Here is a 27,080-nt window from a genome sequence, read left to right as displayed (position 1 = left end):
TTGATTATGTTTTTTTTGCATTTTTGTTTATTTTTGTGGAAAGGTTATGTTAGATTCCTCTTTATTTATCAACTTTGAATATTTTAAACCTTTTGATTTTGTGTGATCAAGAACATGGTTAATTCAAATTATTTTTTTAATTTTAGCGGAAAAAACTGTGTAATAAAACACCTGTAGATGGTTGGAACTAGCTAGTTAGATTTCGTTTAAAGGCTGACTACATAGTGGCTTACTCTGTCTTTCACTGGAAGCTGGCTTGCTGTAAGAAACATGTGCTATTCGAGCAGCCAACTACCAGTGAAAGACGAATAAACCGAATAACTATATAGTCGGCCTTTAAGAAAGCGAGTCGCAAATTTAATTGACTAGATACTGCGGCAGTTTTCAAGCTACAGGATTTCTTAGGCATAGTTTATCCCAGAAATTTTTACTAAATATTCTAAATATTGAAAAATAGTACTTATAAACTTTTTGAATCTCAGATTACGTATAATAGGCAGCTCATCCACATTCCAATTTGTAATTTAGCATAACCTTTTTTTATGTCAGAACCCTTTTAACCATCACGTATTATTTGGTTATAATTTTAACAATTGTTCAGTTAGATGATACGTAAGAAAATTACGGAGAAAAATATATATATATGAATGTGCCATGCTCTTTTTGTTTGTGATTTTCTCAAGATTTGTACATTTTTCTCACAATAATGTTGAGTGTGTTTTTTCCACTAATACGAAGAAAATCCCTTATATAATATATACATAGTGCGGCCCAAAACTTTGTAGGCCCAATAAAAAAATGTAATTCCGAATTTTTAGTATGGGGGCATATTTTCTAATTTGTGCCCAACTATCTTTTCGAAGAGATTAATACAAGTAGTTCTTATATATAAATAAATGGGCAAAAAACTGGGCAGATATTTCGTAAAAACTAACCATATCAAAACCAAATTAGGTAACTGTTAACTTCAAAATAATACATTGAAGATTATTGTAGTATTTTAATTAAGATTATAATTTCTGTAGCAAAGTTGTGTATTTTTTGTAAAATGAGATGATTTCAAAGGAAAAATGTTTTTGTGAAGAGGTAATTTTTAGTTTATGATGATAATTTTATGGTTTCACTTTAGTTAAATAAAGTAATTTAACTTAAATGTTGTTCTATATTTTAACTAATCCATGGCCCCGCCTTGAAACGGCCGCCATGACATAAATTTGAAATCACAGATCACGATGCAAATCGCCCCAAGATGCTGCGAAATAAACACGTGACGGCGATGGTCGTCTTAATGTTACCTAGGAGCTGTGTTTGTTCCTAGATGTCATCTAGGAATATAATTTCCATCCTCCTAGATGTCATGACCGACCTATATCAAAAATATATATTTTTGCTTATATGCGTTATCATGGCAACGAACACAAGCCACACCCACGAGCAAGTTACAAATTCAGTAATTTTCGGAAAACTTATTAAAAATTCAATAAATCTTAAAAGAAACTTCTTCGGTTACGTTGTATAAATAGGCGCGCCCTGGTTTGGAAGGGATAATCTTATTGGCAGATAAATATTTCTAAGCCCGCGTGATTCGATTTTATTATCAAAATTAATAATAACACATGCGATGGGAAAATGCGCGATATTATCGAAATTCACACGTTTATAATTTAAAAATCCTTCCTATTGACGGTTTTTATTTTGACGCGAATAATTTCTTTTAGTGTATATTATTCTTCAAGGGAGCTGCCCTTTCGAAACGAATTTGAAGGATTTGTTGATAAACTTTTAGGGTGAAAATTTTTGTAGTAGCCTCTAATCCTACCACCTTATGCAGAATTCGAACGCGTGCGCCCAAGGTTCGTAAAACTGCGTGGCGTGCGCCTTTCTTGCTGGCCGCTAGGATCAACCATGGATCAACAAACACAAGGAGAACGCAGTTAGCCTTTAAACACGCTAACGCAGTGTTGTGTACAAATTTCATTGGACGAGACTTTACGCTGAACGTTTTACGGGCGGGGGGAAGACAATTTACGAAATTTCCCCTTCCGACGGCAGCAGGGGGCCTATTCTGTAAGTATTCGTAATCCAATTTTCGATCGAAAACTACATTTCGAACTTCGAGATCTCGACGAATGGTATTCGGTAAAGATTTCGAATAAGCATAAATCAATGCAAATTGTCGAAGTCGATCTCGACATGGTATAGCTAAAGCCTGTAACCAATGAAAATTGTACACAAGAAAATCCACGACTTTTGACGGGTTGCTTTCTCCTTGTGTGGGGTGTTGTGTTTGTTGCTCCTAGCTGGCAGTCGAGTTAGAGGAGCATAGCACCGATTTGATTTCGGTCGGCGGCGGTTTTTGGCGAAAATCACCTGGCGTTTACGCCGAACGCCGATTTTGTTGTTTTTTTTTCCCCTTTGAAAATTTTGGATGCAAAATGTTTTCGAAAGAAAAAAAATAAAGTTACGTAGAAAAACCAAACTATTTCAGTGGTGTGATTAAAATTTATCGGCGGCGGTTCGGCGCCAGAAAAAAGTCTAAGTCCACTGCCATCCTAACTCACAAGTTAGTGGAAGGTGATTCCTTCAAAGATTCTACTAAACAACTCGCTGTATTCGCGACCGAAACGAGTCTAGTTGGCGTAGCGGCCTATAATTTAGCGTCTGCAACCGACAAATTAAAAAGTCATTGGAACATTTTTTCTTAAATAAACTTATCGAAATATAAGCAAACGATGCAAAAATTATATTAAAATGCAAGTATCATTATTTATAAAGTGAAATTTACGAATAACGAAGAGGAAAAACTAATAGCGTCTGTTTTAGACGCTTACTATCTAGGTTTCAATGGCGAACCAAAGGGGGCGTAGCGATAGTTTTCGGTCGCGAGTAGTAATACCAATTTGGCTGAGTGTCCAATGGGGGTTTGAAATTAAGTGATTGCCTTCCTCCCACAATTACAACACCTAATTTTCATTTCTACTCTCTTTAGTCTTTAAAGGGTCACAGGATTGTTTGAATTTCAGAAATAAGGCTTAAAAATGCGAAATTATAATTTTTTGTATCTGCTATCATTAGGAAGGGGTTGGTTGAGCTCCCTGCGCTTTAAGGGAATTGACAATTATGGGAGCTGCGCTTGAAGGGATCTATATTTAAGAGCTGCACTTTAACAAATCTGCGCTTTATAGGGAATATAACCTAACATATTGCTGTTGCCACAGAAAGGTTTCGATTTTGACCACTGGCTCCTATGCCTTTTGACATTTTCGAAGCTGCTTAGTGACTTGCGGAATTAATCCCTAAAATTTTTGTGGCTTCCGTATTGAACTTTGGGATGACAAAATTTTATTGGAACTGCTCTTTAAGGGACAGTGGCGGATACATATGGGGGGCACCCCCCCCCCTTGACGCAGGCGGCCAGGACCAAGCATGTGACTTGATGATTTGTTATTACACCCATAGCTCAAGATGTATTTTAGGGCCCCGCCCCTTGAGTTTTTTCTGGGCCAAGGGTTAGAATGTGCTATAAGTCCATTTAAAATAGGCAGGGCTCCCAGAGATCCTAGATTTTCTGTAAAATCCTATAATTGAATTTTTATATTCTGTATTTCCTATATTTTTATCATATTCGGTTATAACCCAACTGATAAATTTTTTAAATACCAACAAGAATTATATTTAATTGGTCGTTTTTCTCAAGATTTGAAATTTCCTTTTCTAATCTGTCTTACGTTATGTCTTCATTTAAATACACGCCATAAAACTTAAAGTTTTTCTATATTTTAACCATATAGAACTCATTTAATTTAGTCTTATTATTATCCTATAATTCCTATATATTCAGTGAAGTTTTTTTAATCGACTTCCAACCCCTCACACCTCCCTTGAAAGTCCCTATAAGTGAACTGCACATTCGAAAAAATTTTCGAAAAAATCCTTCAAGTGTGATTTAAGGGAATTGCCAATTTTCAGGGTTGTTCTTTAAAGAAGCTACTAAGGTAACAGCGCTTTAACCTTGGACGAACAATTACTGGACCCGAAACCAAATGGCGCGCTTGGTGCTTTTACGGCAGCGCCGTAGTGTCAAGTATTGGAAATATTTCTATCCAATTAATAAACACGTGCTCAATATTACCGGACGCCGTTAGACCTAGCGTTCTTAGCTCGTCACTGTCGTCAAAGCTTACACCTTTATTTCCATTTTGACTAGGCATTTTTAAATTTATAATCTATTTAAACCTTCACACAAACTATATGTGCAAAAACATTAAAGCGAACTTCCTATTTAAATAAATTAAATCATTCCAATACAATTATTACTGATTAATCTAAAGCCTATTAATATTCCAAAAGCCTCACTTCTATTAAAAACAGCGGAGCAGATGACGGAATGCCGGTCATCTGACATTTTTACGCACGTGTTTTGTATTTGGATAGAAATATTTGGCTATTTACTCGATAGGAGCGCTGACGGGCGATGCAAATTGTGGAACCGGGGATTTTTCTCAGGTTTCGAGTCCAGTAATTATTCGTCCAAGCTTTAACTGAACTTCCAATATAACAGCAAGAACTGATATTTCAGCTACTGCCCATTTCAAGAAAATGATAAGAGATAATTAATGTAGACTCTGTTAAAAGGGTGCTCATATGTGGCCGGGAAAAAAATGGAAAAGTAACAAGGAAATTTATTTGGCTGAAATATTTATTCAAATTTTGCTAAAGATATCGGTGTTAAATGTGGCCATAGTTTCTCAGCGTATCTATACATAAAATCACCCTTGAGGGGGAGTAACAACTAAATTCAAGACTAAGACTTGTTTTTAACGTAACTAGCGCCAATTATCCCTAACTTCTGTTAAAACTAGCGGTGTAAATCTTCAATATGTTAATCCAACTTAAATATACTCCCCTTAATTCATATATTCGAATGTATCGATTTAATATAAAAATAGATGGCGTTCGTGGTTAAATTATCCCGCATTTTTTAAATAGTTCTGAAGTCGGTCTTTTGATAATTATCTGTCAGTTACACATTGCGCAAGAAACACGCGCAACCTCTTTCTCCCAGTTCATTTGTTGCAGGGAAAACAATTGCGGAATGCTCTTCACGGGTAATTGTAAATTTGTTTCGGCCCAATACACCTAATTTATAAATAACCCATATTACTAAGGTTACCGAGTTAGATCTTGTCATCGACTCTATGCAACCTGTACCCATATTGCCCCTTTGGCCGTACACTCAACTGATAAGTCTCGTTTATTAAGCGTTGAAAACTGGTTTTCGCGGTTCAAAAGAAACAAAATTTATCCACCCCGGATAGAAAAAAAAAGGCCAAAACTTTTCACCTTCGTGAAATACTTTCTTACATAACCGCTTCATTTTCATAAATCTAAATTGATAATGTGTTGAAAAAAAATGTTCTACGCGCGTGAGAAAAAAATATCCCCTTTGGTTCCGGGTAATTATGATTTACGCGAAAATTAGCTTCGAGTGAAACGTTTAATTTTATTACGTTGAATCACAATTTTTAACCATTTTCCCGTATAAAATGTTCGAACCCTACGATAAAATCGGTTACTTAGCAAACTTAAATATTCTAATTTTCGTAACATTTCCTGTTTTCTATAAAAAAGCAATACTTTTTATTTATGAAGTTATTATTAGGTTTGCTAGTGGCTTTCATGTTTCGGGGAAATGTATAGGTGTAAAATTAGATATTTTATTAAAACGCGCGAAACTTATCCATCATATTGTTATCTTCTTAAAAGCACGTTGAAGAAAATTCCGAAAGGTAGCCTCTAATAGAAAAAGGAAGTTCACGTCCTTCATGGTTCACTGGCTTCATTTTAGTTTTAACCCATAGGAAAGAAAACTACGTACTTGGGAACACCTATATTTAGTAAAGGAGATATCGCCAGTGTCTTCTTCATTTCGAAACTTCTGAGAGTTTAAATGGCTCCGTACAAGAGACGTCGAACGTATTGTAGACCAACGGGCATAATTTCAATAACATTACGCCTTGAATTTTACCCGGGGGTAGGACTGTAGGAGAGAGATGTCGTAGTACGGGTAGAGCTAAACACAATATATTAGTTGATTCAAAATGGCCAAAGGCTTAAATACTCGCGTTACAAGTAAGGTAAATTAAAACCAAGAAAAACACGACGCCTATTTAAAAATTGTTCGAAATGAAAAAGAGACAAAACGAAATTTCTTAAAAACCGGTAATGGGGAAAACCTTTTATTTCATTTTTAGAAACCCCCCCTTTTCAAACTGACGAAAGTATTTCTAAACTGGGTTGGCCGATGCGTTTAATAAAGTACCGAGTCAACTCTCCCTGCTTAATAAATATTCGATTTGAAAAATTCGATTTCAAAAGGGACGCCAATACGTTTTAAGGAAATGCAAATTCTGTAACACGATTCGCTTGTTATTATACCATCGTATAAAGTTACAAATCTTTTATCTCTTTTATATTACACAAATCTTCGCAACTGCTTTAAAGAAATGTCTACCTGTAATTTAAGGAAACGAATCATTGCGTCATCACTTGCCACCTTCCATATTGCAACACGCGGGCTGCAAAATCACTGGGGTGTTTCTGATATATTTAACGTAAAAATGAACTAGGCTGCTTATCGGCTCTTGTTTTGTTTACTCATTCAACGCGGATATATATTACTCAGCGATGAATATGACGTCCAAAGTCCCTTGCGCAATTTAGTAGCGCTTTTTCACACCCATAGTACGCGTCAAGCTGGTCCGTCTGCAATAACTAATCAGGTCGATGGCTGTAAAAAGTCCGGGAACAACTTGTTTTTGATATATAAGTAATATAGAAATTCTTTATGACTGCATAGAAGCGTGACAAGGTATGGAGCGATAATCACGTAGTAAGCAGTCTGACATTAATTCTACGCCGAGTCAAAAAGCTAGGGGCGGCGACTGCTCTAACAGGGGTCATACCTGAAGATATCGTTTATAAAAATCGTTAGTCGAAATGAAACAGCGGCCCTGAAATACCTAATTTAGCAATAAATAAACGAATTAGTTAATAAGAGAGGGCTCAAAGGAAGTGTGGATTGTCTTCCATATTTATGTTGGATCAACGAATTTCACCTTTCTGATTTCGCAAGTTACTTTAAAAACCAGTCGTATAACGCATTTTAAACCCGACGTCAGTTGATTCATCAACTTCACTTTTATCAAGTACTTGTACCGTATTGTACATTTGCCGTAATACATCCACAATGTATGTAGGAAATGTTTTGAATAGCGTGCTTAAAAAAGAAGTGTTTAAGTATTAATAGCCAACTGTGTCTCGACTTTTGTTATCTCCGACAGACTATCTTCGCGCGGGCCAAGAAATTTATAGGTCGTCCCCCTTTTTGAAGCAACGTCCGTTAGAAATTTAGAAAATACCGCGTCAGGTATTTTCGGTTGCCTTCGCGGTGATGTTAGAGTCAGGGTGGCTGCCGCGGAGCTAGTAGTCGTTACGGGAATCTCTCTCCCAGGACGGGGAAATTTTATAAGGCAAATTTTGCATCTCGTGGTTGGCTGCGGTGTATTCGGCGTCTGCGAGACCGTCGAGGGGACGCGGCTGAAGAAATCGAATGTTTCCGTCGCCGTCGTCATGTCCGAGATGAGTGCCGTGAAAGTGCGCGAATTACCATGTGTCGGGTTCGAACTGGACATGATCGAGTTCCTCCAACCGTGTCCCACTCGTTTCCGGTGTCACGTCTGTACCGTCGTCGATGGAAAACTCTTGCGGGCCCGATGCGGACACCAAGTATGTCCCAAGTGCGTCCGTCAAGAAAACGGGACTCAGAAGGAAGTCAGGTGTCCCATCGACGGGAAAGTATTTATTAAGGAAGAGGTAGGCGTGATTAATTTATTCATTTATTCGTACCTATACTGAATTTACTGATTTTAAATTTGGACGAAAACAGGATGCAATTAAATCAGTAATAACGCGTTACGAGAATATTGGTAATTGACATTTAGCCATGACACGTATGAGAAAGCTTTATGATACTTCTTATATCACGTGTTTCACGGTAAGAAATGTAAGACCGCGTTCTAACTGGTAGAAATTTAACGAGAAATCTCAGTTTTGACATCGTGGAAAAGATTCAGTGAGCGATACATCTACATACTTGTTTTGCCAAATTTCTAATCAGTAAACGAAAAACGTGCTTTTCATGTCGAGGAGGAGATAGATTATTTCATTCCCTTAATCTTCTTTTCTCCAGCTTAAACTGGAAGATGGGATTTCCGACGTTCTCAAACTAGAAATCTTCTGTCCCTATCGACGGAGAGGCTGCAAAAGGTCAATGCCACTACAAACTATCCAGGTAAATAGCAAAGCCAACACGCCACACGTACTCCGGTCTAAATGCTGCCGGATCTTACCAGGGGTCTAAGATACTCCTCCCAACGCCAGAGATTCCAAAGACTGATAAAGACGTCTTAGCGTTCTGTTAAGAACTCCACAGACAACAATAGCACGCTTCTCGCATTTCGTAATTAGAAAATTTACGTTTGTTTGTTACTATACAGTCTCACGTCCGATCTTGCGGTTTCGTCCCGTTGCTCTGCCCCTGCGAATGTGGTTTGGAGCTGTCCAGGAGGGAACTAGCCGACCATCTAACTTCGGAGTGCGATCAAAGGCTAACGCCGTGTCAGTTTTGCGAAGACGAAGTGCCTATTCGAGACCACAACGTAAGTGGTTTGTTTTTACGGTACACCTCACCTTTCCACGCTACAAATAATGTAAATTTTTGCAACAGGAACACTTGAAAGTATGTGCCAAAAGACCTATCGTATGTCCTTTCTGTCACACGGAAACGACGCTAGAACAGGTACGGATTTCAATTTCAATTGTTTAATATTTTATTCAACAACAGCGAGAGTTATATCAGGAGGACATTAAATATATCTAGTTACCCAAATCTAGTTGACAGTTTGTAGCAAATTGGGAGAGGGTGAAGTCTGCGCGTTGTCGTACCCCCGAATAACCAATTACCATCTGTATAAATAGAAGGCGAGTATACTTTTACTTTCAACTTCCGGGAAAACGTACTAGTTATATTGTCCTTGGAATTCCTGCGAAGCGCTCTTGTATAATCATCACGTTTCGGATTTTGAGGATTTTTATTCAACGTTTGCCCGTATATCTAACAAAACACCCGGAGTTTCTCACAATAGACGTGAAATTTGAGCCGAAAAAAACTTTTTATAGTTTTTTCGTGCACGCGTAACTCCTAAAAAAAGTATAACACTATATGGATTTCAAACTAATGTTTCAGGCGTCTTCTCACGAAGCGAAATGTCCACAAAAACCGCGTCTGTGTCCTTTGTCCCCTCTCGGATGCGCCTTCAAAGTAAGCCATTTATTGGGAATCAAGAGAGACTGTTCTCAGTCGTTGCGAAGGCTTATAACAATGTCTCTTTTCTCTCGCCATCAGGGCACGACCATGGATCTTCAAGAGCACGAGAACGCGGTTAAAGATCACGTTAATGTTCTGGCGTCGGCTGTGATAGCGAATCGGGAGAGCTTGCAAAAGGTCATAGACATTCTTAACGATCTCAATACCCAGGTCAATACCATGCAGGACGAGATAAAGGTTATATGAACGCTTTTTCTTATAATTGACATTACTTAAATAAGTTTAGAGATGAAACTATACGGATTTCGCGGTATACTAAATTAGGGGTTAAATAACTAACATCTCTAAAGTATGAACCTCAATCAATAGATTTCTCCTCTCAATTCGGGTTGGATATTTTCCCGTTCAATCTAAAGGGAGTGTTTTTTCGGCTATATCTCTGTTCGTAACCATGGTGATGCTTTTGTTGGGTTCATTTCCATTAAGTGGCATTCGGAAACATATTTAAAAAATTTTACTTTGAGGTAACATTTTTCTGGAGAACCAGTTAGTTAACCGACGTTTTAAATAATAAATATTTGGCAAAATTGAGGTTAATATTGTAGTTTGACTACGGTAATAAGTCGATTGCGAAAGTGAGTGGGTGAAAATTTTGTTAACCACCATTTTGTGAAGACTTACTTCCCTTACGTCATAACGTCGTCTGTTCCGTCGTTTCTTTCCCGCTTTTCCAAGCTTAAAGAGCAGACCACGCTATTTCGTAGGGTAAGTATGTACGAAATTTTCACTCATTCACTTTCGGAATTGATCTATTTAACTAGCGTTTTTTCATTTTGTAATATTTTTCGCGGTTTTAGGACTTGCAAAAGAACAATGATGAGGTCAAAGATTTGAGGAAGAGCGTGTCACAAATTCAAAACGAAGTTAAAGTGAGTTTCTTTTTTATGTGTATCGCTTTATACTTGACAGGTTGAGCCTGCTCTAGCAAATGTGTAATGGTAACGTGTAGGATAGTAGGAAGGCGTAGAGACTGTTTACCCTACACGACCCCCTACGCATTTTCTATTATCAAGAATGTATAAGCATTTTCAGTTGTGAGAAGCTCTCTTAGCTGATAGATTTTGGTTTTTGAAGCAGACGTATTGGGTGGATACTTTTAGCTTGTTCTGGAACAAAAAGTGTACACCTTTCACACTAAATTAGACTATAGAGTGCTTTAAATTTGAAACTCATGAAGTCACCAATGTTATTCGCCTATTGAGAAAATCCGGTAACTGTCATGGCGGCCACGGTGAACACTACAGCTGTGACGTCACACGTTTTCAAAAACGTGTCAGACGAAATCGCTCTATTCGCTTGTTTTGATGGACGAATATTTAACACCATGAACGCATGAGTAAAGAAAGTAAACTGATAAAATCGTCTGTTTATCCAGAATTTAAAACGTTTTTACCCTGAATCGAACTATTCGCCACCACAGAATCGGAGTAAAAGGACGTTATAGGGTTATTCTTCTTACTCTACTCCGAAAATCCAGAACCAGCGAAAAGTATCCACCTAGAGAGTTTAAAATGACAAATTAATGAAACTCGTGTGCCTCTATGTAAACTCAAAAGGCTAATTACATTTTGATCATAAACTAAATACATACGTTCTTGATATATTATTATTAATAGCTATTATATTTTGACAGTCGTTGAACGTGCGAATAGACGAAGACCACCGTAAAATAACGTCGCCGATTCCCAGAGGTCTTTTCAACCATTCCGATTCAGGCAGGAATAGCCCAGCAGGGAGTGACATCAGTAGAAAGCAGAGCGCACCGCCGACCCCGCTGTGACGTCTTAAACGGACGATACGATTTTAAAAATATACGCCCATACCGATTTTTTTTTTATTGAAATGACGAAACTGACGGTAAAAAGGGTAGAATTGATCTTTGACAAACCCGGATTGTACGCCTACGATCTAGTTGTGTACTACTTTAGTGATCGCTGTTAAGCTTCGGTTTATTCTCGCCCTAGGGCTTCCAAGGAGGTTTTACATTTAACACTGAAAACGAATGTGTTCATGACGCCCGTGATTAGCCTCTTGGACTGCAATTTTTACCTTAATTTATACCCCAAACGGAAAACAAAGGTGTTCGTTTTTAAGAATGACTTTTAAACAATGAACTTATGTTTCGTTGATTAGTTTTAAAAATGTTTATAGGTATAATTGAATATGGTAAATTCAGTTTTTATACAAAATTTTGTATTTCACATTTTACGAATAAAAAGTATTGTAACGTAGTTTTAGCAACCTCATAGGTCAAAATATAACTATAAGTATGACACTGAAAGCATTGTAACAAAATCACTCTTAATTATGTCTCTGTATAAGTTATACAGAGACATAATTAAGAGTATAACATTTCCTCCCAAAAAAAGCAACGAAACCTTGTTTCACATGGAACACATAATAAGTGGACCCAAAAATAGAACATTCTTATAATCCTTGCACTATGGAAAAGGTTACCATGGGAAACAAAATCTCGTGAACACGAGTCACGAGCTAAGCTATAGATTATAGAAGCTAGAAACGTCCCTTCTATAAAGTTGATGACGCGTTTTTGATCATGGAGTTGAAAAGAAAATGACTTTATGGCACGCTGATGAGTTTGCTTACTATTATGATTGTAGTCTGTCATTTAGAGGAAACTCTTCATTTCCGTGGATTAATTAACGTACAGGGATATTCCTATCCCGAAGTATTTGGAAACATAGGCGTAACAACTTCTGCGTATGCGCCAAAAATTAACACAAATAGACTTAATTCCGTTAGCAGTTTTTTTTTGCGCCCAGGTTTTCACGCTTGCCAAAATATAGCTTGCATTTTTTGGCCACTAGCAATTACAGTACCGCCTAGAACAAAGTTCACTAAGCGAGCGCTCGCTTAAAGCGAAGCCGGGGTCTGGCAGCAGCCCTAGCTCATGTTTCCCCCCCATAAGCGCCACTTTAAGCGAGCGCTCGCTTAGTGAACTTTGTTCTAGGCGGTACTGTAGCAAACATTTTGGCGATTTAGTTGAGCCCGAACTCTTTGTGCCTTAATTATTCCATGTCACTCCCTACTCTCTTCGTTAACAAAATTACTGCCAGGTTAGGAGTTTGATGAACATAAATGTGAGGGAAAACGAATTTAGTTTTTACAATTCTAAAATAAATACTTGAGTGTTTATAAAAGTCTATATTACGTTCCTATTCAATAAATCAACATGCCTTATGAACATTTTTACTATGGAAAGCGTCTGAAATTCCGCGGTCACTGTTACTTGACTCTTCCAGAAACTGACTTCCAGGCAGTAGAGCACAGAAGTATGCTTGTCAGCAGAGCATAGCGCCCATTCGATTTGGGTCGGCGGCGACGTCTGGCTAAAATTAGTCGGCGGGATGCGAAAAGAATAATATTCTTCTGCTCTCCAAAGGTTATTATTCCGTATAGAAATCAAAAATCTTTCAGCGGCTGGAGAAAAGGTTTTCGTTCGAATTTCAGAAATATGATTCTAAAAATGCCAAAATTAGATTAGTCAAATCGGGTATCACAAGGTTCAGAAGGGGAGCAGCTAGGTAGCTGAAATTCTGGACAAATTTATCAGATGATTCTGTAACTCTTTTATTCTCGATTGGTTTGGCTGGGGCACTTAAGACGATCCGCGACCGCAAGCTCAAGTCTCAGACAGCAGACACTGAAGGTGCACACGAGTTTTGCATGAACTTGGGCTCTAAAAAAAGAAGGACATAAGAAGTACCGCATCTGCTTTGTGTCACAAGGCGTTTCACACGACGACGTAACACAAGAGTGGGCCAATTGTCATTTCGAAGTACGCTAGTGATGCTGACACCCTACGAGTATCCAATAGATCTGGCAAAAAGGACTGATTTTATCTGGACAATTTCAAGTTCGTTTATATCCGTTGCTGTGTACACGTGTGCCAGACGTGACAGACGACCGTGCAATACTCCTAGATCGCCGTGACATGAGTTTTAGTAACAAAAATGTATACGTAGGAATTAGAAAAACTAATGCGAACACTAGCTGTTATACCTTTCTGAGCAATAGGCGCTTCAATAAAAGATCTTCAAGGAAATTTCTAAGAAGTAATATTTCCGAGAGCCAGGACCTGCCGGTTACTGATTATATAGGGCTTGTTGAGATAATGGAAATTTCTCATCTGACGTTCTGGTTACAGGTGAAAGGTCCCAGGGACCACTCTCATCATAGGTTTTTAAATAAATAAAGTGGTCTAAGCGGGTCTAAACAATTAATAAAGTGGTTTTTGACTACTAAACCGACCACCCTTATTTCCGAGCCTGGTTGTGATTTGTGAACTCTGCGTTGAAGCAGACGACAGTATTGTAATCTGCGTAATGCGTTTATGCAATTTGTTAGCGTTAACTCATTTCTTTATTTTAAATGTCGAAAGATAAAGTGCCATTTGATAGTCTAGTAAAAAAACTCAACGATGAATTGGAAGATTTTATTAACAGCAGAGAGAAAAAACCATATCAAGATGGTTGGTCCGAGGATAACTGGGAAAAGGTAAACTTGTTTGTGCTGTGATGAACCACGATTCCACCATGGATATATCCATGATTCCACGATGATGTTTGAGGCCTTTGCTTGCGCACATGTGAATGATGTGATTGAATAGTGTTCTGGTTGCACGTGTGTATATGTAAATAAGTGCATTGCCTTAATATTTACTGTATCAAGTTCTTAGTTTTATTACACATTTCTAAATTCAATTTAATATTTGATTTTATTGAATTTCGCACATGCATCTTATAATAAGAAAATAAACCCAATCCGTTTTGAATATTTCCATTCTAAAACTTGTCACAATGTTTTACACACATTTGGGATAGAGAGAAAATAAAAATTATCAGTGTGTACTGATAATTTTTATTTTCTCCCTCACTTTAGTATGAAATTTGATATCAGTATGGTATAGTTGTTGAGTTATATTAATTTATTATGAAAAACTGCCTTTCGTTCTTGTTTTTTATTGTGCTAATGTTTACAAATGTGAGCTAAAAAATACATTACGAACAGGAAATGCAAATGCATCCGTTGTTTATGACTGAAGGTGTAAGTGAAGACTCGGAACTGCCCCCTCTTGTTGAAGCTTTACAACAACTTAAATATGACCCTGCTGAAAATACAGCCGAAGGTACCAGCTTATGTTCTATAACAAAACTGGTAAATAATGTTGTCACTTTGTCAAAATAGAGCTTGCCAATAACTATAAAGAAGATGGCAATCAAAATTTTAAAATGAAAAAATATCGTTGGGCCATTGATTCATATTCAGCTGGACTGAAACAAAAATCTACAAATGCTGAATTAAACGTTATCTTACACACAAATAGAGCTGCTGCTCATTTCTACTTAGGTAATATAACTATTTTCTCCATCTCTATACAAACAAATGCCAAGTTTTTTAACTAAAGAAATTTTTAAGGAAATTTTCGAAGTGCGCTAAGAGATTGTGAACAAGCTTTGAAACAAAAACCGAACCATAAAAAAGCATTACTAAGAGGTATTGTAGGATTTGTAGCTGCAACAGGGTTCGTACACGACCTGGAAAACCTGGGAAACCTGGAAAAGTCAGGGAATTTGAAAAATTTCCCAAAAGGTCAGGGAAAAGTCAGGGAAATTGAAAATGATCCCAAAAGGTCAGGGAAAAGTCAGGGAATTTGAAAATGATTCCAAAATGTCAGGGAAAAATCAAGGAATTTGAAAATAATACCAAAAAGTAAGGTAATTTTAAAATGACCCAAAAAAAATCAGGCAAATAAATTTTCGAAAGGAAATCTTTTTCAAGATTTTTACCTCAGACCATTCTTTTATCCTACAAAAATGGTCTGGGAAAATTTGGCGATTTGGTCAGGGAAAACCTGGAAATGTCAGGGAATTTAATTCCGAAAATTTTGTACGAACCCTGTGCAATATCTTCAGTTACACCGTTATTATTAAAAAATTACGTTAAAGGTGCTCAATGTTGCAAAGAATTAAAACTTTTCCCAGAATCAATGAAATTAATTGAAACTATATTGAAGGTTAGTAATTTTTAAAGCCTTGTGAAGGATTTCAGAATTATAATGTTACAAAATAACCTATGTATCATAAACCTTAGATAGGGTTAACTGTTAAATTATCTCACTTGTTCTTTTGTTCCTTTTCTGAAATCCTTCGCAATTCCTTACAGTCTAATTATATAAATTTAATTTCAGATTGAACCACACAATGTAAGCTGCAAAGAACTAATAGAGGAATGCCATAATTTACAAGTAATGAGTTTTTTAATATATGCATGGCTTGCATGCAGTATTAAGTCTTTAAGAATGATTTAAACAATTAAGAAAGTTCACGAAAGAGATCAGAGAAAACAACAAGTGGAAGAGCGTAAAAGAGGATCAAAGGAAAGTTTATTAAATCGTGCCCTTCAGGTATAAATTTTTTTGCTATTTTTAATAATGATTTTCATAATAAACTCTACATAAATGTTAGGAAAGAAACATAAAATTTTATACCCGAGACAAGGATATAGATGATACGACTGAATTTGACATTTTGGCCCGTACCCATCCAGCTGTGGGAAATTTTAAAGTTTGCCTAAGTGAAAATGGGCAGCTGATATGGCCGGTCATATTCTTATACCCAGAATATGGACAGACTGACTTTATACAAGAATTTAGAGAGGATAGTACGTTTAAAGATCATTTAGACGTCATGTTTGACATTTCTAATAAACCTGAATGGGATAATGAAAGCAAATATTGTCCCTCAGATATTGAGGTATATAAGATATATAAAACTTGGTCATTCTTTACTTAACGTAAGATTTTACCTAGATATATTTTGAAGACTTTGAAACCAAGGAATTGGTGTATGTTGCAACTAATACCACGTTGAAGGAGGCACTTTCTCATGAACAGTGTGTATTTATTGTTATATATATTACAAATGTATTTAAAAATATTAAATTTGTCTATGTAGGTTTCAAGTTTCAAGTGGAAACCCAATATTCTTGTTGCTAGCTCATGGAACTGATTTTGCCAATAAATTTAAAGAAAAGCATGAGATTCTTCAGTAAATTTGGGTTGTGTAATGCATAATATATTGTAAATAAAGTTATTTAAATGTAAATTGATCTTAGAAATTTAAATTTATCACTTAATCTTTGGCGCTATCCATAATGACCCGTATCATCCTAAAATATTATAGCAGTTCTGATTCTAAATACAAGAACAATATTTTAAGTTTTTAACAGAGAAAACTGGAACAAAAGTATTTTATGTACTTACGAATTTCCTGAGTTTTTAATGGATAAACCTTCATTGATCTTATCCAGAGTGATTGTGTGGGTTGTTAGGTAGTCTGTTTCGATTAGCTTTCCAGCTAAATACTTATTTACTAGGTCTTTTACTTCTGTTAAGTTTCTATGGGCTGTTAAGTAAAATATCTGTTACATTGTGATGCTTGTGGTGATGTAGGTAGGGAATATAAATTGTGATCATGCAGACTGCAGAGTAATAACTTAAGTAATGAAATTAATTGGTGTGTAGGGTTACCTCCACACCATGTCCCAGTGATTGACTTCCCAGCAAAAAAGTTGAAGAAACTGGTTTCAATTTTGCCTTCATCATATCCAACAATGATGGTTTGTCCAGAACCCGTCAGACAGGCTTCTATGGCAGATTCCTATCAAAATGTGAACAGTTTATTTTGAAAATTAGAACATGTTAGAAAAGGGTGCCTATAGCCGCAACTCGGCATTCGACCCTAGCACTTAATTCCAGAGAAAAATAACCTCAGTTTTAAGATAATTACCGCTTCTGGTTTTCCTCTGAAACAGACAAAGGCGTAATCGGCACCACCACCTGTCATTTCTCGCACCAATTGCTCCACTGGTTTGTCGCTGTCCTCGGGGTTGATCAAGTCCGTGCAACCAAATATTTTTGCTAAGAATGACCGAATTATCAATGAAACATTTCTATTAGAACCCTTTTTAACAGAAGTATACCTGTTTTAAACTTAAAAGTTCTAGTATCGACTCCAATAATTCTTTTGGCTTGTCGGTCTCTACATGCTAGTGCCACGGACATTCCCACAACGCCCAGTCCATAAATGACGACGGTCGACCATTTTCTAACTTGGGCTATCGTGTTGGCTGCCTGATACCCTGTTGGCACGGAACAACTGAAGGGACTTATCCTCTCAATGGGAGCCTTAGCGTCAATCTTTTCGTGAAAACCTGCCGTTAACAATTGAACTTGCTAATATCCAATGATTTGGTACCTTGAGTACGCAATTTTTCGGAATCACGCTGTACTCGCTGAAGGCAGCTAGTGGTCCCATTTTATATATTGTTTGCCCTCTGCACGTTATTCTCGTCTCTCGAGCTTTGCTCTTACTGTTGGAAATAAGGGGTTTCAAGCGACCTTGTATATTCAATCGGACAATGGCTTTGAATAATTACTAAGTTGTGTCGCGGCATCTTCCTTTTGAGTCGAGGCAATTGTCGCAGTCTCCACACTGAGAATTCCAAAGAGTGATGACCAAATCACCTGGACGACGCAAATTTAAATGTCAACCAAACGATATTGAAATATTATCATATACAAACCTCGTTTTACGTTAGTGACATTCTCTCCGACGCTTTCAACGATAGCAGCGCATTCGTGTCCCAAAATGCAAGGGAATTTCAAATGTGGGAAATTTCCAGTCATCATAGCTATGTCGCTGTAGCATATTCCGCTCCTTTCGGCCTTAATTCTGACTTCTCCAACTTTTGGAGGCGCGACCTGAACGGTCTCAACCACCATGGGTTTATTTGGTTCCCACGCTACAGCCGCTAAGCATTCTATGACCTGTAACTCAGTCCATTTAACTAAGTCTTCGACTCAAATCGAACACAAACCACTTACCTTGTTTTCCCTTCGAGTTCCTGGCATTTTGAGATTTTCCACGACTACAACTTATTACTGAAACCTCTCCAAAGAATACCTTCACTATTTATACTTAATGCGCGTAAACTGGTTTAGGCCCTGTTGGGGAAACCTTGATTAATAAAAATGTTTCGTCGTTAACTACCGTTCTTCCGAAGCCATGCATTTAATCTGACAAGGATGTTCGCGTCTTTCGTGAATTCTCTATTTTCTTTATCTACGGTTCCAACCCTCCCCAACTTGAGAAATTGATTTGATACTCTCGCCTCTTTTGTAACATTTCAAATTAAAAACTTTCCGTTAGCCTATCGTTGCGTAGTTATTTATCTGCGTTCCCTTGTTGTCGATGTTTTTACGTTTTCAATTTTCAAGAACACAAAATACCGACTACCGGGAAGATAGTCCTTCGCTACTTTTCGAGTTATTGTTTGCATTCGAGTCCTTTATTTCGCCAAGGGCAAGTTTTAGATAAGCTTAAAAATAATAATATAAATGAAACGCTGAATCGTAAATTTTATCAGATTAGTTTGAATTCTTCAAGATTTTTCTTTTCAAGTACTTTTTAAAAATGTCCTTTAAAGTTGTTGGCGTAAATAGATCCTTATAGTCATATGTACCGTTGACCTACCCTTAATTAAAAATCCTAAATTTACGACTTTATTCAAATTCATTTTGCAGATCAGTCCTTTTATATGGTCAATGGGTTTTATTCATTTTCGAGATAGTTTCCCAATAATGCAAAACGTTCTCAGTGTTTCTACGCTGTTCTATTTCATAATCTCAAAGGTCCTTTTTATGTTGCGTGTTCATATCGGAGTTCGAGAGGCTGCTGTTGATAATGAATATATTCACTCAAGATCAACTTACAATCTGCTAATTGTTTATGACTTCAGTCGCTTATTTTAAAAATACCGAATATTCATGAAACAGTCTGAACTTCTGATGTTATAAAATGACGCCACCGAGTACTATTGGGAAGGTACCGTATTGGATTTAATGTTTTCTTAAATATAGTACCAAATTTGTACGAATTTTTAGCCCATAAGATGTAAAGCGGCAGTATGCTGGGAACACAACAAACCTTTGAAAATCGAAACCGTAACTATAGAACCGCCTAAATGTGGCGAGATCCGGGTTAAAGTGAGCATTTTTTCAAGTATCCATTCCAAACTCTTATTTCAAATCTTCCCTACTTTCGAAGATGGTATCGGCTGGTATATGCGCGACCGACGTTAGTTTCTATAGAGGTAATTTTCCGAAGATGACACTTCCGTTTGTTCCTGGTCACGAAGGCAATGCCATTGTGGAGAGTGTTGGAGACGGAGTTGAAGACTTTCAACCAGGTTTTTTCATAAACCGGCTAAGAAGGTCGCTAATACTTAAAGTTAAGTTGCAACCCAACCTTTTCTAGGAGACTATGTAATTCCTCTGTGGAACCCCGAATGTGAAACTTGCGAAAGGTGTAAAAATTCAAAAAGCAATTTGTGCGACAAATTTATGTAAGTAGCGATTTTTTCGATTCGAAAGTAAAGTAATACGATCCGAAACGTCATTACTTCGTGCAGGGCTTTTCCTGAAGGTAAAATGTTAGATGGTTCAACTCGAATTTCGATAAATGGCAAACCCGTTTATTCTCAAAATAGCCTCTCGACCTTCTCCGAATACAGCGTCTCCTATACGTTTTGTTTCGTTAAAGTATTTGCCCTGACCAAGAATGTATTTAGGTTAGCGGATAATATGTTGTTTTCAATATTCCCGGAAGATATTATCCACCAACTCGTTGAGAGAGTGAGAGCGGCCCGGGCCCCGGTAAATCAATACTTTCGGGGCCCCAAGAGCTACATTTTTTTTAAATAACAAGGGTTCGCGGGAGAAGTATAAAAGAAGCGCTCAAACGCGGGCCCCCAAAGGTTGTACGGGCCCCGGTAATTTGTACCGGCTTCGCCTCTCTATTGTCAGGCCTGAGTGAGAGCCCGCGTTTGTACCGAAATGTTTTTCCCCCTTAACGGAAGGAAGAGGGAAGATTACACGGGCAAAGGCGTGGATTTTCTACCGGGAATCACGGGAATATCATGGTGCTGCCATTATATTATCTTTTAACCGGAATACATTTTTGACCTGACTTTGTAAAATGTGTATTTTCTCTCGACTTTTCAAACTATTTTTCCGGGTAGATCAACCAGAAAGCTCCGTTACTTAAACTGGCCACGTTCGGTTGCTGCGTTCCAACTGGTTACGGCGCCGCTGTCAACACCGCTAAGGTTCATCCTGGGGCCTCGGTGGTCATTTGGGGACTAGGAGGAGTTGGCTTATGCGTCGCCTTGGGCTGCAAACGATCCGGCGCTTCTAAAATCATCGGCGTGGATATCAACCCCGATAAATTCGAGATTGGTAAGTATCAATTGACAAATTGGAGTATACAAGTACAAGTTCGTCAACCGATATAGACGCGCTACGTCATGTAAATTGTAGCTTTCGAAACGAAATCTGTTGCAATTCCTCTAAAGCTAAAATTTATTTAAAACTCGCCATTTACCATGGTGCTACCTCTAGCTCAAAGGTGATACTATAAAAAACTTATGGCAGCTAATGATAATTTTTAAATCAATGAGAAAGAAATGTAAAAAATTGGTATGGCCAGTTTGGCCACAAGTCTGACTCCCTTTTTCACCGCCCCTTATTTACATATTTTCAATTTATAACGTCGGCAAACGCGTACCCGATAGGCGTCGTTCCAAGTTAAATACCCCTATCTCGATGAACTCCTGGTATAACGAGTCTGTATTAAATAGGAAAAAGGTTTGGCGTCACTGATTTCGTAAACCCTTCGCAACTCGCGAGTCCCATTGTGGAGGTAATCAACGAAATGACCGAGGGTGGAGCCGATTACAGCTTTCTCTGCGTTGGAAATAAACAAGTTTCTGTAAGTCGAATTTCCCCCGTAGGTGATTTTTAAAGGAACTATTTTCAAATGTAGGAAGATGCTCTATTGTCTTGCCATCCCTCTTGCGGTACTTGCGTTCATCTAGCCGTTATGTCTGGAAGTCCTGTAGTCGGATGCCGGCCTATTGATCTTATTTATGGCCGCACCTGGAAGGGTAGCTTTTGCGGAGGCAAGTAATAAGATACAACACGCGAATAAGGGCAATGGTACACTTATTTTTTCCCGGGGTGTACAGGCTACAGAGGCAAAACGGGCATACCGCAGCTGGTCGATAGTTACATGGCTGGAGAACTGCCCGAAACTGATTTACTTATCACCAATACGATCCCTTTGGATTCCATTCAAAATGGTTTTGAGGAACTCATGGCAGGCAAACAGTAGGTTTTTCACTTTTGGGAATAATAGTAGTATCAAAAGAAAATAGTTGGAGAAAGTTTTGAATTAACGGCATTTTCAGGCTCCCACCACGCCTGACATGTTTTTAAATGAGCTCAAGAACACGTAACTTAAAAAGTTAATAGAAACGCTTCCAACTCGCACCCTTTTAAAAATATAGCGCTCTATTAGGCCTTTTTGATAATGTAAAAGAATCAATACGTTAATTACTTTTAATTAAAGGATAGATAATTATTTGAATATCACGGGTTCACCGCGCTAGTCTCCGGAAATATGGATGGAAAAATGACAGAACTTTATTAGTCAGATGTTGATCACAAGGTACGGATGTAGTGGAGCAACTTTAAATTCGGACTGAATTTTGTAAATGATTCTGTGACCATCTAAAATCAGATACATTTTAGCAAAAGAAATAATTCACAGCTTAAACAATTGTAGAATGTATTTTTGTAAACACTTACTAGTATAGTTTTGCCTTATTAAAAAAAAACTACTTTTTACCACGGCGTTATTCACTTATTGATAAAAATCCTTGTAAACCGGTATGATGGATGAAAGCCAAATCGTGTAAAGTGGTTGGCCGGCCTTTGCCCCTCAATTAACTTGTTGCGGTAACTAACCCAAATCCAAGACTTTCTCCCCAGCTATTTACTTAAAAGTAAATTGGTAATATCATAAGACTAAGCATCTCCCCTTTTTCATTTTTAGAATAAGGACAATCGTTCAGTTTTAATATACACATTTTCGTTACGAGATACTTTATTGAACATATTTTAAAGTGTATTTTTAATGTATTGGAGCGCATTCACGATCTTGCAAAAGCTTTTTTAAAGAACTCTGAAAATGTAATAAAAATATTCAAAATTAAACGTTTTTTTTAAACGTTATTTTCGGCGAATATACATACGTTTAATGTTTCATTCAAAACCCGGAAACTGTGTCCGTTCAACTCGTGACTCATAATGCAACAGAGGGCTCGTTTCCCCGCCTTAAATCGAAAGGTTTAGTTTACAAATATTTATCCGAAATACTTAGATTATATCATAAGTAACATAATATCATTAAGTATGGCAGTAAACCAAAACTATCACCGAATCGATTGTCAGAGTTATTGCGTAATCAAGGTTTAGTTTAGCACAAAGCTCCCTAGTGTCTAAATATGCCCTGGGCGAAATATACTATTACGAAGGTGGATCATATATTACTCAGTTTTGGCGAGAGCGTCACTGTCGAAAAGCAAAAAAATTGAAAAGTTGTATACTTAATATTACTATGTTACTTATGATTACACACGTTACCTCCAATCCACTTTTGCAAACAGCGTTTAGTAACCTCTCTGTGTTTTTAATTCCTCTGTCTCCACCTAAAAGATGCTTACAGATCTCCACCGCGTCCTTAGCACAAAAGTTGTTAATGATTGAAATAACGACATTAGCCCTTATCTGAAATTTTTACCGTTGTTTTGAATCCTTTGGATATAACATTGTTCACGAATTTCGAGAAACATTTTCCATTTGGAATTTTATCTAAATTATATTGCAAAGTATGTTCAATCCAAATATAAATAAAGTATAAATATTTAATCTTCGAAAATAAAACTATATTTATGGCTCACCACATCTATTCTTTATATGGTATTCGGCCATTTTAACACTTTCTTTCGAACAAAGTTTTAAATTCTTGTTATCGGCGAAAATTGAGTAACTTAAAGTAACTATAATCGCTAAAATGAACAAACTACGTGTTTGAGAACTTGTCAGCAGCGCCATTGCCAACGGTTCAAATATTGTGCATTCTTTATTGAAGGCTATCTGTGCTATTTTGTTTTAACAATTTTAAATGTTTAGACCTTTGGATCGCTTTGGCTGATGCTTAAAGAATTGTATTCCTCAACGTGTTAAGGGCGAAGGCTATTAAGGCTTGGCTTCTAGTTTAATTGCCATTCTTTTATTTTCGTGCTTCAGTGGCGTATCCAGAAATTCGTCAAGGGGGTCGAAGTATGTGAATGTTAAGAGGGGGTCGAGAAGGGAGTGGAAATTTAGTACAGTAAAAGCTAAGCCCAAGGGGGGATCTAATAATAATAATAATCAGCTATGCTAATACCCAAGGCACCACCTTAGGCCTAAGTCATCAAGCGACTTTTGAAGCCATTAATTCAGGTGGCCGGGTTATAATGCGTAGGAGGGTGGTGGCAAGACATGCATGCCACTCGATCGAGCCAACAGCTCCCTACACTAACTATTACCGTTAACCTCAACAAGTTTTTTATGGAAGGGGAAACCGGGTCTGGACAAGAAAACCCCCCCTCGTCTACACCACTGTCGTGCTTGCACTATTAAAACTTATTTTCGTTAATTTGTGAACTATCTCCTCTCGTGCTGAAAATCCTTTTGACAGTTTCAAATTGAATTGTTAATTATTTATAACATATTGAAGCAAGCCCCTGTAGCCAAAGAAGCAGAATTCGCTCAAAACAAGCCTAATATCGTCTATGAAACTGAATACAGCGTTTGATTACTTTGGTAATGCTAAATCTGTAATCAGTTACGTAATAACTTTAGTACAGTCAAAGTTTCCGGCTTGTACTCTGATTACAAGGAATGGTCAGACTTAATTAGGTTTCCGCTTAAATGTTGTAGGTTTAAAATAAAGACGTGTTAGGGTTGGAATAACAAATTATTTTATTTCATTACATTTTTTTAAAACACTATTCAGGGTTTTTTAATCTTCTCTGTAGTCTTCACTACGCATTGCTGAAATTCAAAATATGAAAATGAAACGTAACTATGTACCGGTCAAACTACACGTAGAATTCTTACTTTCATAGCTTTAACTTCGTCTTTGGTTGAAACGTCTTTTTTGTCTACTTTCTCAATGACGCAACACAGCACTTCGCTAAGACCCTGCATTGGTTTTAAAATAGACTTTAAAATTAAATTAAATTGAAATATTTTTAATTCAAACTCGCTTTGGGGTTGGCGTTTGTTCTCGAAGTCAGTTCTGATAAGTGTCGCAACGGTATGGCTAGACCGAAATATTTCTTGGTGCATTTCGTGATTAACTTCTCCTGTATTACGTTTATATTAAAAAGCTATTGCTAGTGTCAAATGAAGAAAATTGTTCTCCTTACATCGTAGGCAATTCTGTGTCTTTGTTTATTGCATTGAAGGAATTCTTCAATCCAGGCTTGCATCTTACTTTGCCCTGGAACGAAACGCGTCATTGGATAAATTATAAAAGTAACCCTCAAAACGAGTTTCCATTACTTTGTTTGGCTACTCCGTCGTATATTTCCTTGAACAAGTCTGCGGGGCATGAATTTGCGATTGCCGCTAAAGAAACCATAACCAAAACCCCGGTTATAATAATTTTAACAGAGATGCTCATCTTGCGGAACGATTTAGAATATCTTTAGAAATGGAACGTACCGCGGTTTGATTTTTAAGAACGGCTGGTATGTTTAATTATGTGGAATAGGTTTCTAATACTCTTTCGACATTGAACTTTAAGTTAGGATATGTTGACGCGGTTGAAATTGGAAGTAAGAGGGTAAATTCCGGGGACAACTAATAAAGTACACGTATTTTATATAACGAGTTTTATTGCATAACACGTACAAAATTTATGATCTGCCAACTTTTTTTATTCGCGTTGCTGCCGCTGATAATCTTTGGGCGGATATCTTTTAGCTGGGTCCTTTCCTCTTTTGTCATCACCATTCTCATCACCGTCGTCGTCATCGTCTTCTTCTACCTTGGGTCTCGGTACTAGGGGTTTTTTTTCTAAGAGTGGGTTTCGAGGTCTATTCCCTATGATTGGGTTTCTGGGTCTATTCGCTATGATTGGGTTTCGGGGTCTACTCGCTATGATTGGGTTTCGGGGTCTACTCGCTACAAATGGGTCCCTGGATTCTGGATTATCTTCCTTGGCTGTGGGTCTCTCCGCTTCGAATATGCGTCCTGGTTCTGGATTTTCCCTGTTCTTGGGTCTATTCGCTACCAATGTGCCATCGTCAAGTTCGAATTTCAGTACTTCAGCCGTGGCCGGGCTGTCAACGGGAAAAACACGGTCTTTAATTGGAATCCGGTTAATTGGCGTTTCGGTGTCACAACTTAATTGGTCGTAGCATTTCTGTAACCAAAATAAAATATGTTCGATTTTCGGCAGTTTTATAATAGGGGAGACCAAGATTTTCATTATGGAATGCATTTTTTATGGCGCTGGTACACTTACTTGCCCTATGTCAATTTGTGTCTCGTATGAAATTCCGTGCTCCAGGAATACGAGGGCGCAGCAGCATGGGAAATTTTGTAGTTTTAATGCCTTAGAGGAAAAAATAAAATACATTTTTTCAACAACTTTGATAGTAGTACTGAGGTATCTTACATTTTTTCGTGGTTTTTGGCTTAACTCCACTAACACAGCGTGAAGCTCCGCAATTGTATCTATCGTCAGCTCCAGGTGCATTCTAGCACATTTTTTCAGTCGGCTGAACAACTTTAATTTCTAAAGTGTAACGGTCAAACTATAATGACTTTAAGGACTTGACTGTAAAGACGCTTACGTTCATTCCAAATTCTCGTTGCCGGCAAAGGAGCATTTCCTCAAAACACTCTACTTTCTCCATTTTATCTGCGTTATACAAAATGAAAACCATTTAAAACATTTTTGTAGTTAATGATTATTCGCTTACTTGGATCGGGTATTGTTTCTTTCACCGCTTCTTTGAGCACCCTAGGACAAAAGTCTCTCCCGGAGTTTCCCTGTACCATCACTAGTTGCGTCATAACGACGTTTAGCGTGATTAAGAGAGCGCAGAACCACCGTGCGTCGCTCTTCGTCATTTTGAATCGTCTGTTTAATCGAATGATGTCTTCGGCCGCTAAAGAAATGATTATATTTTCGCTAGTTCCACGTTTTTGTTTTGAAAACCTTTGCTTTTACCTCGACGTGGAAATTTACTTTACCAATAGCACTCATTGTGTGGTGCTTGCGTTTCCCCGAATTAATTTTAATTCTGTTAATGTTGTCCTGCAAGTTTCTAATATAATTCGAAATTTTTGGCCCCGCACTTAATTTATCCAACAGGACTAATACATTTCTTATAGATTCAGATAACTTTATTGATATAATTTTTTTAGTAGGTTCAGATAACTTTATTGATTTAGAACATTTTTATTGATTAAAAAAAGTGAATACAAAATCTTAGGCACAGGAAATTATTTCCTCTTTTTTCGACTCGGCGCTTTAGTCTCGTCTTGGTTGGAAATTAAAAGAATTAGTGCCACTATTATGATAATTACTGTAGTTCTATTTGAGGTTATATCTTTTCGATTGTGATTCCGGTTTCCTTATATTAACGA

General features: G+C 37.4%; 6 protein-coding genes across 9 annotated transcripts; 3 read left to right on the top strand and 3 right to left on the bottom strand.

Annotated features, from left to right (window-relative positions):
• The first annotated feature begins 6,704 nt into the window (after positions 1-6,704).
• LOC149923039 (TNF receptor-associated factor 5-like) lies at positions 6,705-11,633 on the top strand. Of its 2 annotated transcripts, none has more exons than XR_016477366.1 (8): positions 6,705-7,875; positions 8,252-8,353; positions 8,559-8,720; positions 8,789-8,860; positions 9,308-9,382; positions 9,467-9,625; positions 9,758-10,317; positions 11,082-11,155. XR_016477366.1 is itself a non-coding variant. In XM_090163750.1 (8 exons), the coding sequence occupies exons 1-8, from the start codon at positions 7,633-7,635 to the stop codon at positions 11,226-11,228; spliced, it is 1,032 nt and encodes a 343-aa protein (XP_090019876.1). In that variant the 5' UTR covers positions 7,215-7,632; the 3' UTR covers positions 11,229-11,633. The 2 variants fall into 2 exon arrangements, 1 of the variants encoding a protein (XP_090019876.1); XM_090163750.1 differs by having other exon boundaries at positions 7,215-7,875; positions 10,246-10,317; positions 11,082-11,633.
• A 2,164-nt stretch (positions 11,634-13,797) lies between these two features.
• LOC149923038 (hsp70/Hsp90 co-chaperone CNS1 homolog) lies at positions 13,798-16,575 on the top strand. Its single transcript, XM_090162606.1, has 10 exons — positions 13,798-13,966; positions 14,480-14,597; positions 14,657-14,818; positions 14,888-14,965; positions 15,418-15,485; positions 15,660-15,716; positions 15,789-15,875; positions 15,937-16,224; positions 16,281-16,363; positions 16,426-16,575. The coding sequence occupies exons 1-10, from the start codon at positions 13,841-13,843 to the stop codon at positions 16,520-16,522; spliced, it is 1,164 nt and encodes a 387-aa protein (XP_090018732.1). The 5' UTR covers positions 13,798-13,840; the 3' UTR covers positions 16,523-16,575.
• LOC149923037 (alcohol dehydrogenase class-3-like) lies at positions 16,351-18,634 on the bottom strand. Its single transcript, XM_090162609.1, has 9 exons — positions 18,357-18,634; positions 18,056-18,299; positions 17,909-17,996; positions 17,728-17,842; positions 17,453-17,669; positions 17,260-17,390; positions 17,001-17,130; positions 16,734-16,875; positions 16,351-16,664 (listed from the first exon to the last, which is right to left on the bottom strand). The coding sequence occupies exons 1-9, from the start codon at positions 18,381-18,383 to the stop codon at positions 16,640-16,642; spliced, it is 1,119 nt and encodes a 372-aa protein (XP_090018735.1). The 5' UTR covers positions 18,384-18,634; the 3' UTR covers positions 16,351-16,639.
• A 436-nt stretch (positions 18,635-19,070) lies between these two features.
• Positions 19,071-22,604, top strand: LOC149923036 (alcohol dehydrogenase class-3 chain L-like). Of its 2 annotated transcripts, none has more exons than XM_090162607.1 (10): positions 19,071-19,356; positions 19,416-19,517; positions 19,579-19,720; positions 19,789-19,876; positions 19,943-20,072; positions 20,552-20,768; positions 21,170-21,300; positions 21,355-21,490; positions 21,557-21,698; positions 21,779-22,217. In XM_090162607.1, exons 1-10 carry the CDS (start codon positions 19,330-19,332, stop codon positions 21,804-21,806), a joined length of 1,143 nt encoding a protein of 380 aa, XP_090018733.1. In that variant the 5' UTR covers positions 19,071-19,329; the 3' UTR covers positions 21,807-22,217. The 2 variants fall into 2 exon arrangements, with proteins under 2 accessions (XP_090018733.1, XP_090018734.1); XM_090162608.1 differs by lacking the exon at positions 21,779-22,217 and adding an exon at positions 22,426-22,604 and having other exon boundaries at positions 19,077-19,356.
• A 1,770-nt stretch (positions 22,605-24,374) lies between these two features.
• LOC149923035 (uncharacterized) lies at positions 24,375-25,212 on the bottom strand. Of its 2 annotated transcripts, XM_090163997.1 has the most exons (6): positions 25,146-25,212; positions 24,984-25,049; positions 24,848-24,921; positions 24,686-24,784; positions 24,537-24,620; positions 24,375-24,470 (listed from the first exon to the last, which is right to left on the bottom strand). In XM_090163997.1, exons 3-6 carry the CDS (start codon positions 24,908-24,910, stop codon positions 24,429-24,431), a joined length of 288 nt encoding a protein of 95 aa, XP_090020123.1. In that variant the 5' UTR covers positions 24,911-24,921; positions 24,984-25,049; positions 25,146-25,212; the 3' UTR covers positions 24,375-24,428. The 2 variants fall into 2 exon arrangements, with proteins under 2 accessions (XP_090020123.1, XP_090020122.1); XM_090163996.1 differs by having other exon boundaries at positions 24,984-25,164.
• Positions 25,213-25,359: 147 nt separating this feature from the next.
• LOC149923034 (uncharacterized) lies at positions 25,360-26,743 on the bottom strand. Its single transcript, XM_090162342.1, has 6 exons — positions 26,662-26,743; positions 26,411-26,599; positions 26,282-26,349; positions 26,104-26,223; positions 25,951-26,040; positions 25,360-25,848 (listed from the first exon to the last, which is right to left on the bottom strand). The coding sequence occupies exons 2-6, from the start codon at positions 26,559-26,561 to the stop codon at positions 25,360-25,362; spliced, it is 918 nt and encodes a 305-aa protein (XP_090018468.1). The 5' UTR covers positions 26,562-26,599; positions 26,662-26,743.
• Positions 26,744-27,080: the final 337 nt, after the last annotated feature.

The sequence above is a fragment of the Leiobunum rupestre genome, chromosome 11 (genome assembly GCF_980474605.1).
Source record: "Leiobunum rupestre chromosome 11, qqLeiRupe1.1.hap1, whole genome shotgun sequence".
Classification (NCBI taxonomy): Eukaryota; Metazoa; Arthropoda; class Arachnida; order Opiliones; family Sclerosomatidae; genus Leiobunum; species Leiobunum rupestre.
Note: the sequence above shows the minus strand (reverse complement) of the source record. Positions and strands in the feature narration are given on the sequence as shown.

Coding starts and splice junctions, on each gene's coding strand:
- LOC149923039 (XM_090163750.1), top strand. CDS start 7,633: ATGTCCGAGATGAGTGCCGTGAAAGTGCGCGAATTACCATGTGTCGGG. Junction 7,876..8,251: donor AAGTATTTATTAAGGAAGAG/GTAGGCGTGATT, acceptor TCTTTTCTCCAG/CTTAAACTGGAAGATGGGAT. Junction 8,721..8,788: donor TGCCTATTCGAGACCACAAC/GTAAGTGGTTTG, acceptor TTTTTGCAACAG/GAACACTTGAAAGTATGTGC.
- LOC149923038 (XM_090162606.1), top strand. CDS start 13,841: ATGTCGAAAGATAAAGTGCCATTTGATAGTCTAGTAAAAAAACTCAAC. Junction 15,717..15,788: donor AGGAATGCCATAATTTACAA/GTAATGAGTTTT, acceptor TAAACAATTAAG/AAAGTTCACGAAAGAGATCA. Junction 15,876..15,936: donor TATTAAATCGTGCCCTTCAG/GTATAAATTTTT, acceptor CATAAATGTTAG/GAAAGAAACATAAAATTTTA.
- LOC149923037 (XM_090162609.1), bottom strand. CDS start 18,383: ATGCCAGGAACTCGAAGGGAAAACAAG. Junction 18,300..18,356: donor GAACTCGAAGGGAAAACAAG/GTAAGTGGTTTG, acceptor ACTGAGTTACAG/GTCATAGAATGCTTAGCGGC. Junction 17,131..17,259: donor TCAGAGGAAAACCAGAAGCG/GTAATTATCTTA, acceptor ACATTTTGATAG/GAATCTGCCATAGAAGCCTG.
- LOC149923036 (XM_090162607.1), top strand. CDS start 19,330: ATGACGCCACCGAGTACTATTGGGAAG. Junction 21,301..21,354: donor TTGGAAATAAACAAGTTTCT/GTAAGTCGAATT, acceptor TTTCAAATGTAG/GAAGATGCTCTATTGTCTTG. Junction 21,491..21,556: donor GAAGGGTAGCTTTTGCGGAG/GCAAGTAATAAG, acceptor CGGGGTGTACAG/GCTACAGAGGCAAAACGGGC.
- LOC149923035 (XM_090163996.1), bottom strand. CDS start 25,104: ATGAGCATCTCTGTTAAAATTATTATAACCGGGGTTTTGGTTATGGTT. Junction 24,621..24,685: donor GAACAAACGCCAACCCCAAA/GCGAGTTTGAAT, acceptor AAACCAATGCAG/GGTCTTAGCGAAGTGCTGTG. Junction 24,471..24,536: donor ACGAAGTTAAAGCTATGAAA/GTAAGAATTCTA, acceptor TTTGAATTTCAG/CAATGCGTAGTGAAGACTAC.
- LOC149923034 (XM_090162342.1), bottom strand. CDS start 26,561: ATGACGAAGAGCGACGCACGGTGGTTCTGCGCTCTCTTAATCACGCTA. Junction 26,224..26,281: donor AACGAGAATTTGGAATGAAC/GTAAGCGTCTTT, acceptor GTTACACTTTAG/AAATTAAAGTTGTTCAGCCG. Junction 25,849..25,950: donor CACAAATTGACATAGGGCAA/GTAAGTGTACCA, acceptor TTTTGGTTACAG/AAATGCTACGACCAATTAAG.